The sequence below is a fragment of the Penicillium diatomitis genome (assembly GCF_028827545.1).
Source record: "Penicillium diatomitis strain IBT 30728 chromosome Unknown utg000005l_segment0_segment0, whole genome shotgun sequence".
NCBI classification, from domain to species: Eukaryota; Fungi; Ascomycota; class Eurotiomycetes; order Eurotiales; family Aspergillaceae; genus Penicillium; species Penicillium diatomitis.
This window is the reverse complement of record NW_026623177.1, coordinates 488,979-502,122: the sequence shown is the minus strand read 5'-3', so window position 1 is coordinate 502,122 and position 13,144 is coordinate 488,979. Positions and strand designations below refer to the sequence as shown.

General features: G+C 49.5%; 2 protein-coding genes across 2 annotated transcripts; one reads left to right on the top strand and one right to left on the bottom strand.

Moving 5' to 3' along the window:
• Window positions 1–3,287: 3,287 nt before the first annotated feature.
• On the bottom strand, window positions 3,288–11,234 carry N7539_004819 (type I polyketide synthase; the record flags this gene model as incomplete). Its single annotated transcript, XM_056934421.1, has 7 exons — window positions 3,288–4,169; window positions 4,228–4,548; window positions 4,641–6,055; window positions 6,148–9,270; window positions 9,324–9,894; window positions 9,948–10,488; window positions 10,558–11,234. 7 exons carry the CDS (start codon window positions 11,232–11,234, stop codon window positions 3,288–3,290), a joined length of 7,530 nt encoding a protein of 2,509 aa, XP_056789615.1.
• A 770-nt stretch (window positions 11,235–12,004) lies between these two features.
• On the top strand, window positions 12,005–12,906 carry N7539_004818 (uncharacterized protein; the record flags this gene model as incomplete). Its single annotated transcript, XM_056934420.1, has 2 exons — window positions 12,005–12,046; window positions 12,172–12,906. 2 exons carry the CDS (start codon window positions 12,005–12,007, stop codon window positions 12,904–12,906), a joined length of 777 nt encoding a protein of 258 aa, XP_056789614.1.
• Between the last annotated feature and the right edge of the window lie 238 nt (window positions 12,907–13,144).

Here is a 13,144-nt window from a genome sequence, read left to right as displayed (position 1 = left end):
TGGAGTGTATTTTACCATTCTTGTCGTCCCGCCTTGTTCTAGGGGTGATCGTTTTCCGGGCCGTTCCTTTCGGACCCTTGACCCATGAATCAACATTCCACCGGCGAAATGCTAGGTTGAGAGCCGATGAAGAAATCATGACAGACTGGTTTGAGCCAAGCGTATCGAAGAGGTGAAGCTCACTGGTCGACAACTACAGTTGGGTACCCCTGACAGGGCTGGATCTTCTACTGTCCTTCCTGTTATTCTTCCCATTTTGAGCATTCTTCCTCTGATGCATTTCCTTTCTGCGAACTTCGCGCATATTTTTAGCACCGGGCTAGGTATTGCTGTTGAATTTATTTGGTGGAATCTGTGTGCTATCTCTTATATTTTCTTTTTTGTTCCTTCGAATTCTCATTCGTAGGTGAATGCTACCTGAAACGAATGTATTCCTACAGGACTCCTTCGGTTTAGAACGTACGCACCGTTGCACACATCTACTGTGACAGTGCGCGGTAGGTCACTCCCGAATCATCGAAGATGCTCCACGTTTCGCGAAAATTTCGCGCTCGGTTACAAAAACAGCGACCCCCTTCTCGGTTTCGTATGTTAGACCGCGCGTATCCGTTTCCCGCGCTTTTTACCCCGGATTTCTCGGCAATCTACCCCGCAATCTTGCAGAATGCAGGGCCGATCTGTTTAGTACGGATCTTGCCGACCAGCCAGACGGAATTCAAATTACTGGTGAAAGTACAGTGTGTATCATATCGGGGCGGTTGATTTCATGATGTGCATTTGCTTGACATACGGTACAGATTCTGGTGGTCGAAAGGTGCATACAAGGAGAAGAGGAAAGCGGGTGACCTTGTAATTCTTGGGATTGGGCTACATCTGGCAACTTGCAAGAGAGACCTATGAAATGACGTTTGATCCACTTGGTCTAAGACTCGGACATCCGAGGTACATAGCTCTCTGAGTAAGTTCAATCTATCGGGGATGAAAGCCTTAGGAAAGGTCATCGGTTGGAAATGTCATCGACTTGTTCTCCTCTTGTATCTCCGATCATGTTTTGATCAAGTTCGATCCTGGTTTGTCACCACCAATGTGGGCGCGAGCGCAAGGTTCGTTCTTCTAAGGGTGACATACGGCAAGTACGTATGAAGATCAGAATTCTTAATACCTATCGTACTAATTTGAGCCAGTTTATGTGTGCGCAGTGCGCTTGAGATTTCTCGATATGGACTGAATCTGTACACCACATTAGATGACCAGGATATATCTCAGTTGTCGTTTGTACGTTTTTTCTGTGGTAATAGACATCTAAGACACGACTTGCCCATGTGTGCCATTGAGTTGAGCCTTTGTCAAGAAGTACCATTATGGCGACGGTTACTTCATGCTCTGGAAAATGCTGGCACTGATTGCTTCGGTTTCAGCTTTGATGGAAGTACGACAGCCAGGTAGGTAGCTCCGCTGCATGCAAGATATGTATACGGAATGCATTGAAGTTGAGGGTCATACGGGAGACGTGGCCTTGGCCTCAGCGTAGATGGACTACGAGCTCAATGCTGGTCAAAGGACTTGCAAGGCTGGTATGTCGAGACTAAGCGACGGGAGCTGCCCGTCTCTCAATGACCTCATCACTTGTTCTATCTGCGGCTAAGAGACAAGCACTATGCGTTAAGGCCGGACTTGCCCGGCGTGCCTTCAGTGCTACATTTGGATTGTCGATACTTACTTGGTAGGGAGACCAAGACTGAGGATTTCATTCAGCTCGACTCTCTTCGCTACTGTGGCTTCAATGTCAAAAGAGAAGCCCTGTAAGACTAACCACGGTCTTGAACTTGGTCTGGCTCTCGGATCTTCATTGATCGCAGGTCCATGTGCTCGTCTATCTCGGACTCATGTGACTACTCACTCCTCCCTTGTAGTGAGTCAGTGCAAGATAGCGATTGTTTTCCATCTGATATCCACTTCGATCGAGATCGGTGGCAAGCAAGGTAAAAAGGCGAGAAGAAAAAGACGATGATGATGGTGATGATGAGAGAGACCCGGGATTATGGCGAGGGTGAGTAAACCCAGCCCGACAAAAAAGAAATTGAGTGATAAGAGTGAGATTCGAACTCACGCCCCGTAAACGAGATCAGGAATTTATGCTAAGGTGGACCTTAACCTGACGCCTTAGACCAACTCGGCCATCTTACCACTTGTTGATAAATTCCAAGGCAAGCTTTTACATTATAGACTTGAAATATAAACTCTGTCTCTGAGGATTTGGTCGCTTTGCATCAATTGATGAGGGCCCTGACTTTGGGTTGCGTAGCGGCCTTGATACTGATCTTGGGCCTCTCGCTGTCAAAATACTCGGACCCGAAGAGGATGAAATTGATTTAGAGTTATTGGAGTTATATATGGAATGTTCATACGATTTCGCTACACCCACTCAGTATAGAAATACCTTGATAGATGTGCATGATATTCAAGGTTGCCAAGGTTCGTTCAAACCCGCGGGAAAATATGTACCTTAGTGTGCCTCCTCGACGAGAGGCTCCCGACCGTGTCTTTCGCTCGCTTCCGAGCAAATGCATGAAATTGATGTCAACTGCTGAAAAAGCTACATCAAATATTACATCGCCATGCAACACAAACACGATATGGTGATTGGAATGAATCTGTCAGTCATGACGTATTCTAAAGGAGTATAAACAGGCCCCATGAAGATATTCAAGTTGTACGATGTCTTCTCTCCAAAATAGGCTTTAAGACATGCCCTATCATCGCCACATGCCGTATGTAACTGAACCCTGTTCCAGGGCTGCACACGGAGAACAGACTTTACAATCTTAGGTAGTGCATTTTGTCGAACTGGAAGAGTCCTACATCATAAACAAGATTAAGACAGCGATCAGCTGGTCTCATGTGCATCACGTACGGGGAGGAAGAGCAGCTTGTGTCTCGCGGGACTTCTGGTTAGAATGGGAGGCACCTATTCTATTCCGGTGAAGCTCCCGTCACATCCAGAGACAAATTGTTATGCAATGGATTGAACGTGACACATCAACCTTCCATCCCCGTCGAACTACCCACCTAGGAAGCTGCCAATCTGGCCGCAACTTAGCTCGGCAAATAAGACAAGTCTGATGGTTTCCCTCTACATCCAGGTCTTGCACAGTATACATGAGAAGATGAAACAAACATGGAATCCATTGGCATACATAAAAAGGAAGATCAATATACAGTCAAACCCCATGAAACGATGCTTCTTGTAAATGTCGCCAGGCTGGCTTCAGTCGCGGTCACAATGCTCAGGAGCTCGCGGTCACATTTGACATCTTCAAATTTTCCGGAACAGCACCAGATCTGCCTGTGATCACACCGGCTAGACTGTTAACAGATTCACTGGCGAGGATTTCCAACAGCTGAAGCGTTGCATCAAACTCCCGAGTGATCCAATGGCGTACCTCGATAGCAACGAGGGAGTCCAGTCCGAAGGCAGAGATGGATTTGGAAACGTCAACGTCCTCGACCGACAACATGAGCAGGCTGCACAATTTGTTCAGCAGAGCCTGCGCAATAATATCTTGAGCTTGATCAAGGGTCTGCGCCTTTTGGAGCGCCTTTGCTGGACTCTCCGTTGCCAAAGCATTGGGTAAGTCACCAGCTCTCGAGGGAGCGCCGAATGTGACGGCTCGGATCAACTGTGAGAAACGAGGGTCTTTCGTCCATATCTGGCCCGCAGTGAATTTCTCATCCTTGAGCGAGCTCAATCCTGTAATACAGTGGTTATTGCAGGAATTTTTCATGACTCCCTTGATCGCACTGGCCAGCAGGCAGTGAATGTCATCCGCATTCAACCAAACATCTCCAAACGCACCCTGAACAACATCCTGGGTCTTCTCATTACCGACCAGATAGCCGATATCGCGTACAGGAGCAAGGTCAATGGCCGTGTAATTGACGCCCAGATCACTCATAGCTTTGGCAAAGCCATCCATGAAGGTGCCACTAGCTGCGTATGCAGACTGTGTAAGATTTCCAACAACACCTGCCACCGAGGACAAGCTGATTAGGAAGTCCAAGTCGTATTTCATAGCGGAGATGATTTCATGCACGTTGCACAACCCTTGCACTCGCGTCTTGACTACCGCGTCGTAGTCTGCATACTTCATCTTCTCGAAAGCGACATCCTGTTCACAATAGTCAGATAGACAGTCAAGGAAGAAAGAAAACACTGTGATGTCTTACCCTCAGAATCATGGCACCATATATCACACCGCGCACCGGTGGTATACCAGATAGTGCTGCTTTCAATTGGTTGGCAAGTTCATGCTTATTGTCGACACTGCATTTGCAAACTTTGACTGTGACACCTTTGTTGATGAGCTGGACGATCGCATCGTGCACTTCATCGCCTGCAAGACCAGAACGAGACACAATAAGTAGATGCTTGGCACCTTTCTCAGCCAGCCAGGAGACAATGTCCAGACCAATTCCCCTGTTGCCGCCAACAACAACATACGTCGCGTCCTGTCGGACCAAGTTGCCAGACTTTGTTGGCGGATGAACCTGCATGCAATAATTAGCATCCATTGGACTTTGAAACAACATAAGGAGAACTGTCATGACTGAGAGCGGTCTCCGTGGAACTCTACCTTTACCAGCGCGTCTGGCTCCATCTGAACGACAATCTTCCCGATTTGCCGGCCATTACGCAGCTCGCGGAAAGCGTGCTCAGCGTCAGAAATTGAATACGACGTGATCGGCCAAGGTGGTTGGCAAAACACGTCCTGACCGAATTCTCTGAAAACATCCCCCAGAAGTCGTCTCAGAAGCTTCGGCCGGCGTTCCATGACTAGGACTAGGTCCACAGAGCACACAGACACGTTGTTCAAGAAGTGAGCCATCTCGAGTCGGGAGTTCTGCAGGAAGTCTCGCTTTCCAAGTTCCACAAAGCGCCCAAATGGAGCCAGAGTCTCGAACGAGACTCGGAGGAAATCACCACTGAGGGAGTTCAATACGACATCAACACCGCGTCCTTGAGTGACATTGCGAATAGCCTCGCCGAACCCGGTACTCCTGCTGTAGAAAATTTGATCTTCTTGCAAACCATAGGTCTTGATCAAAAATTCCTTCTTCTCTTGTGTGCTAACCGTGGCGAACACATTTGCGCCAATTGATTGCGCAAGGAGAATCGCAGCCTGTCCCACTCCACCGGCGGCGGAATGGATCAGGACATTTTCTCCAGGTTCGACCCGAGCCACGTCAACCATCGAGTAATAGGCCGTGCAAAATGTCACCGGAATAGTGGCAGCCACATCGAGAGCTATGCCGTCGGGGATTTTCCAAGCATTACTTGCCGGGCAGTGAATGTAATTGGAGTAACACCCTTTGAACATGGCACAAACTCGGTCACCAACTGCAAGGTCCGCAACACCCGGACCAATGGCTGTGATAATCCCACTGCACTCAATTCCAATGTCATTGCCAGGAACCTCTCCCATGACCATCATGATGTCCTTGAAATTCAAGCCAGAATAGCAGACCTGAATTTCGATGAATCCCTCTCGAACTGGTCTCTCCCTAACGTCATCATCTGTGAAATAGAACCCATCCAGACCTCCTGCGTCCGTGAGTTTGAGAGCGAAGGGCCGTCCGACTTGTTCAAAAGGCTGGAGTTGCGGAGGCGCCTGGCCTGCTTCTTGAAGCATACTCATATTCATATCAGAATCGTCCATTATGCGCGTGACACCAAGTTCACCCGCTCGAACGCTAAACTCCAGGTCTCCACACGTGAGCACAGATTGATGTGATTTGTCAAAAACGACCTTGAAAACGCTTTGAATGTGACGAACAGCCTCAGTGCTGGTCATTTCATCGACACAACCGAGATCTAAGGTGGCAAACTGAAGACCAGTTTCGTTGCGGACAGTTCGTGCCAGACCGAGCACCATTTGTTGCCTAGCACACTGAACTGGCGATCGGCTATGACCCGTAACCCATAGCACTCCCTTTGCTGTAGTGATCAATGACTGCAGGGCTTCAAAGTAGTCTTTACCCAAATCGGAGAGTACGGCTTGACCGAGTTCACAAACGAAGACGCAGATCTTACCTTCCACGTCGGCCTGATCGATCTTCGAGATCTGGGATATAACCCCCCGACCTCACCGAGAGCTTCGAGTAAAGCCTTCTGCGGAATGACATGCTGCTTCTCGATATCGAAGAGTGCAATTTCTTGCTGATTGGCTTGGTGGTCAACAGTTGCCGTTGCAACCATCATGTGATTAGATGCCTCAGATGCGCCAGGAAAATCAGGGAGGCAAATATCAAGTCCAGAGAAATTATTTCTCTTCAGAACACTCTTCCATTCCTCGTGGGATAGCAAAGGGCCATTGTTCTCTCTGCCATCCTGACTCGCCCACCACCCTGGTAGACAAGCGAAAGTGAAGAGGCTTTCGTGCATGACGGTCTCCTCAATGAGAAGAAGCTTGCCTCCTGGTTTCAACAGTTTGCGCACATTTGCAATGGTCTTGTTGATCTGTGGTGTTGCATGCAGCACATTGCACGCGATGATCAGGTCTAACGACCCTGCAGCGTACCCTTGATCAACCGGATCCGAAGTGATATCGAGTAATTGATAGGTCATCAGCGAGTCCCAGTCATGGAATTTCTCGCGAGCCTTTTCGAACAAATCAGTTGAAATATCACTGTATGTGTACTGGTTAAACCTAGGCACACTTGCTCCATCTTTGCCCCGAAGGCGTTCCAAGATCGGAAGAGTTGCTGATCCTGTACCTGCACCGATCTCGAGAATATTCATGTTTGGATTTTGATGGACCATCTTTTCGATGCACAGAACAGCGTTGTCATAGCTTCGACGATAGCCGTCCAAGCTTTGACGGTACTGGTTAAGGAGATCATCCTCAACCATGATTGATAGTGCGTCTTCTTGACCCTTCAAAATGGCTGGTAGCTTTTCGCCTACTTTGCAAGATAACTTTCCCGCAACATTCATCGAGCACACGAAATCCAGTGTCTCGGCGCTGATTTTCTTGATTGCCTCCATCGGACATGGACAGACACGTTGCATCCACTGGTAAAGGAGCTGCTGATGTGGTTCGAAAGAGGAGAGCTGCGTGGGCGTCTGCAGTAGCGCTTTGCTAATGTAGTACTGTGAAACCTGCTTCAAAAGACGCGTCGGTTCCACGAGGCATTTGGAAGTAATGCTTTGCCTCGGCATCAATGAGGCTCCGTTGGACTGCAAAAAATCTAGGCATGGCTCAAAGTGCTCTTTGAAGCACATGGATCTATCCGCAGCGATGTCAGAGCCATCGGGAGCATCCTTGATTGATACTGTAGTAAAACCCGTCACTGTGATCCAAGGCTCGCCAGTCTCCTCGACGACGCCCAAGATGCTGTAGCAGGAATTTCCCCTGTTTTCGGGTACTTCAGTCCGGGTAGTAAAGAGCTTGAAGGGTGTACCGGCCTTCACATTATCGTTCACAGGAATAACCATGTGTTGAACAGCGTCTGCCAGGTATTGAGAGTTGGGCCCAGCTTTATCAAATCCACAGAAGAACCAGAATTGTTGAATGAACATGTCAAGCGTGACAGGGTGAACTATGCATTTCGTCTCGTAGTTGAACGGCATAACGCTGCTGGTGTTTGGAATCTTGGCATGTGCGATGGATCTTCCATTGCCGCTCAGCGCAACGCGGGAGAAATCCCGGAAAAGAGGACCGTATTCGAGGACCGTGGAGGCAATATTAGCGTAAGTCGCAGTCAAGTCCACATCCTGCGTGCAGTCTTTTGCGAACAGCGAGAGATGTTCATCAAGCGCAAGCTTGGGTCGAACAACAGAATTCGATTTCTCGGGACCTCTGGCAATGACAAATCCGTGACAGTGCTCATCCCATCCTCGGCCATTAGCCCAGGAGTATGTCCAGAACTCGTACCAAGCTCCATGGCTCATGGAAGTTCCGTTTTGAAGTTTCATTGAAAGCATGATTTCGACAGGTGACGTGTCAGACAATACAAGCATGCGCTGCATTTTGACGTTGCGCATTTCGACGCACTCAAGTTGAATATTTTGCAGCTGCGCTAACTGAGCAACACCCTCGACCGCCATGGATAAGAAGCCCGTCATAGGATAGACGGAGTTTCCATGTACCTTGTGCTGCCTGACCCACGGTAAGTCATCAGGCCTGATAATATTTCTCCATCTAGGCTCGAGGTCAACGTTCTCCATACAGAAACTTCCAAGAATGTCGTGACGGGGGAATTGGGGATGAGATGCATTCCGAGTTACACGAGAGTCATGCCAGAGGCGGGTAGAATGATCCCAAGGATAATTGATCATGTTGGTGAGCAGCTGTGGCTTTTCACCGAAGGATGCAAAGTCGTTGACAGCTCCCATGTTGACGGGAACACCCTTGGTAAATAGCACAGCGGCAAGGTTCTGGATGCACGTGAAAGATTCATCATTTCTTCGAAGACTTGGAATATAGTGGAATTTGACGTGTCCTGATCGCTCCTGAATGGCACTGAGACATGGCGACTGCAAGGCAGGGTGCGGGCCAACTTCAACAAGCAGGTGATCATGTTTGCCCGTGTTGCTTTCGTTTGCGCCTTGAATCAGACTTCGTAAGCCCTTGTAGAAGAGGACAGGAGAGATGAGGTTTTCGATCCAGTACTCTTCAGTCAATACTGAAGCATCCACCATCTCCCCACGAACTGTGGAATAGAAGGGAGTGGAGGAATTCTGGGGGGTGATCTTGCCCATGAGCTCTCGATACTTCTCAGCAATTTGCTTCATTTGTGGCGAGTGATATGCGACGCCAGTTCGAAGCTTCCGAGTGAAAATCTTGTCCTGCGCCAGCGCAGAATCAAGCTTCGTGATTGATCCGGCATCACCAGATATTGTGACGCTTTTTTCACTGTTGACACAGGCTATGACGGTATGCCCAGTGGATATCTCATCAATGTAGGGTTGAAGAACTGAAGGGCTGGCGCCGGCGACCATCATCATGCCTTCTTGTTGATTCGGATCGTCCTTGAGCAGCTGCGCTGCCGCACCTCGCGCGAAAGCAATTCCCATGCATTGGTCGACGTTCAAGATCCCAGCGGCATAAGCAGCGGCGATCTCCCCACTAGAATGGCCAATGACAGATGTCACAGCAACCCCCCAGTTCTTCAACAGATCGATGAGGGCAATTTGCAATGCTGTACATGCCGGCTGGCTGATGAAAGGCTCATAAAGTGAGCTACATGAGGGATCCTTCTCCAACTCGTCTGAGACAGATTTAGCTTTTTTTTTGACAAACTCGGGAGATCTGGGAGCGTACCAATTATTGAAATTTCGCTGTGCAAGGCAGCGAGAGCGTGGTCAATTCGTTGCATTGACGCTAGAAAGACAGGCGAGGTTACAAGAAGCTCTCGTCCCATGCCATACCACTGAGCACCCTGGCCTGTGAGAACAAGCGAGATGGAAGGTTCATTGGCGACTTCGAAGGACTCCGGGTTGGCACAGAGCAAAGCAATCAAATCCTTGCCGTTGGTGGCAGACACAGCAGACCTCCAAGGGAACAAGCTCCTCCTCTGACCCAAAGTATATGCCAGATTTCCTAAGACAAACGCATCGAAAGCGTCGGGGTGCTTTTCGAGATACTTTCTGATGTTGCTCGTCACCGCCCCGAGAGCCCTCTTGGTGGGCGCTGAGATTGTGTAAACGTATCGCGCGGAATGTCTCTTTTTGCCGGGATCCTGGGTCGATGTGTGTTGCATGGGTGTGTCGTTGGGCGATTGACTTGAGGGCGGCCTTCCCATGATGACGTGCGCATTCGTTCCTCCAAAGCCAAAGTTGTTCACACTAGCATACTTCTTGCCCCTTGGCCAGGGAGCTACTTTCTTAGGAACCTGAAATGAGATGTCAATAGCTGGAAGCCGACACTGGCATTTTGAAAGCTCACCTTCAACTGCCACTCTCCCATAGGAATCTCATCATTTGGCCGAGTGACACCGCAATTCGGTAGCACGAATCCCCGTTCCAAAATCAGCGCAGTCTTGATGACGGCGATTATTCCACTGGCGCCCTCTGCGTGGCCAACGTTGGACTTGACAGAGCCTATTAGGAGGGGACTCTGGCGGTTCTTGCCATTGCACAGAGCTGCTGAGAGAGCACGAGCTTCAGCAGGATCACCTACAGTAGTTCCTGTCCCGTGCGCTTCGACATAGCCAGTCTCTGCAGGATCAATCTGGGCCTCTTCATACACTCTGCGAATCAACTCTTCTTGAGCCAAGCTATTCGGCATTGTGATACCACGTGTACGTCCATCCTGGTTCACCCCGGTGTTCCAGATCACGGCTCGAATGGCATCACCTGCATCGATCGCATCTTGCAAAGGCTTGAGGATAATGCACCCTGCACCTTCTCCACGACCGTATCCATTTACTGTCTGCGATTTCGCTTGTTGATCGAAGGGGAAACTCTTTCCAGACTCGGAAAACAACCTGGAAATTTCATCAAATTAGAGGTTCGGCACAAAAAAAGCAGTCTCTATGGCTCTATCTTCGACTGACCTTGATAATGACATGGACACAAACGTGTCGGGGACAACATGGAGATGACAACCGCCCACCAACGCCGCCGAACACTCTTTCGATCTCAAACTTTGGCAAGCCAGGTGTAACGCTGTCAGACTTGAAGAGCAGGCAGTGTCGACGGTCATACTGGGGCCTTTGAGGTCAAAATAGTATGAGATGCGATTCGACTGCAGAGACGTCGCGGACCCGGTGGCCGCATACATAGGGCATGTCGCGATATCGCGTAAGTTTCGAATTTCATACTCCGCAGTTGATCCGCCCACAAACACTCCAACGTTGCGACCTTGGAGCTCTTGCTTTGTCACTCCGCCATTCTCCAAGGCTTCGTATGCGCATTCGAGAAGTAACCGCTGTTGGGGATCCATGGCGCGCGCTTCTTGAACCGTGATGTTGAAAAAGGGCGCATCAAAGAATTCAATATCTTCGTCCAAGAAATGAGCTCCTCTGGGATTGAAACAACCAGTTCGATCGGGATTTGGATGATAGAACGCCGCTGCATTGAATCTGCTCTGAGGCATCTCCGACCACCCACTACGGCCTCGAGAGCATAGCTCCCAGAATGACTCCAAGCTGCTCACTTGCCCCGGCAGTCGGCAAGCCATTCCAACAATCGCCACAGGCGCTTGCTTTTCTCCATTGGAGACGGTCATCATTACAATATGTTCCTGGAAGTGATCTCTTCTTCTGTGCAGTGAAGAATTGACAAACTATGTCCTTGAAATAGTTGGAGGGAGGGTCTCTGGTGAGTTTCGGTGATGCGGGAGAAGTGATCCTCCACCTTCAAGTCACCAGCTAATGTAGAGCACGACAGAGACGGTCCAAAAATTCAACCAGTTTGACGATCTTTAGCTAGGAGGCGACGCGGCCTATCATATGTTATTCGTATTCTACCATGGAGGCATTCTAAAGGGGCGAAGGGGCTCCTCAGATCCAAGCGGACTACAGAGTCATCGGACCTCAGAGAGAGAGAGAGAGAGAGAGAGAGAGAGCCGGCCGTTCTCTCGGCACATACCCGCAATGCACCATTGGGATCTGCCTCGCATGTGAGCTCTCGTGCGTGGACCAGTATCTATAATACTGCAAAGATCACCAGTGCAGATGGCGCCAGGTTGTTGACGGTCGTGTCACTGATGTTGGTGCACTCCGCGAACGATCCACGGCCGTGTTGGCGTGGATAGACCCCCTTTGACCCCCTTGCGGAAGTTAATACTAAGTTAGCCCTCGGAACACTGACATCACGCAAAGACGCAAGGAACGATTAATAGCGGGGATTGCCTGTGGAAAAATCACCCCTTTATCACCCATGTGAATTCATCGCGAACGGTCGATGCATCCATCAGATCTCTATTTAGGTGAAGGTAGCTCGTGGACGTCTTCAAATGAACCTCCCATCACATCATCAACGGATGACCACTGCTCAAAGATGCGATTCTTATGTTTACCCGGCGCGCTCTGCAATGTCAAGGTGATTACACTGTCCCACATAGTGCCCCCACCTCCAGGTTTACAGTGGCTCACAGACACTCATAAGTAGACCCTCGAGTCCCAATTAGGTAATTCCACACATTGGGTGTTTTCTTGGGGGCCCAGGCTGATGAAAATGGCTACCTCGATTTTCGGCTGATTCTCAGACTTACACCAGGCCCCTTCCTCTCTGCGCTTCAGAAAGAAGACCATAGTATATCCTTCGTTTACACGCAGGGTCTGAATCCGGTGGTGATTTCACCAGAGTTTGAAGGCTTCTTTGGGCCGCCTCCCAATTTCACCTTCACTGATTCCGATATCGATGGGTCATTCATGCCAGTCCGCACAATGGGTCGGGAAGGTAACCCTGAAGACGTGATCAGAAAGTTCTCTCGCACAACGAGTCTATGGAAGGACCAGAAACCTTCAAGAGCTTTAGCTCATCTGCTGGACCTTATAGACCAAGACCCCGAAATCGACGGCATCTTAGGGTTTTCGGAAGGGGCTGGTATCGCGGCGTCTCTCATTGTAGAGGAGAACAAGCGACAGGAAGCCAGTGGTCGAGTCCCGCGTCTCAAGTGCGCTCTCTTCTTTTCTGGGGTCCCTCCAAGCGAAGCAGACACCGGACGTTTTCTTTTGCACGATGAAGATGGAACGCTCATCCATATTCCAACCTTGCACGTATTGGGATCTCAAGATCCGATGATTCACACAACTATGGCGCTTTACAACGTTTGCGATTCGGACGCAGCCGATCTCTTTGACCACGGTGGCGGTCACATTATTCCACGCGACGCGCAGACTGTCTCGGAGCTTGCGGACATGGTCCATACCATGATCGCAGATCTACAACAGTATTAGATAACCGGGTGTGATATGGCTAGCAAGAGTGCTCAGCGATGAAACATTCTCCGACGAGCCAAACGCAATGTCCTATATGGAGCGGCTGTGACTGATGAGAAATGCAAAGATATTTTTTTTCTCCTTCTCGCTGATACCACGCACCTCCACTTCTGCGATTCAAGAACCGATCGCTGGAATGGCGTACTGATAAAGCAAGGGGTACATAGCAAGGTCCCCCCTTTGGCATGTACCTGAC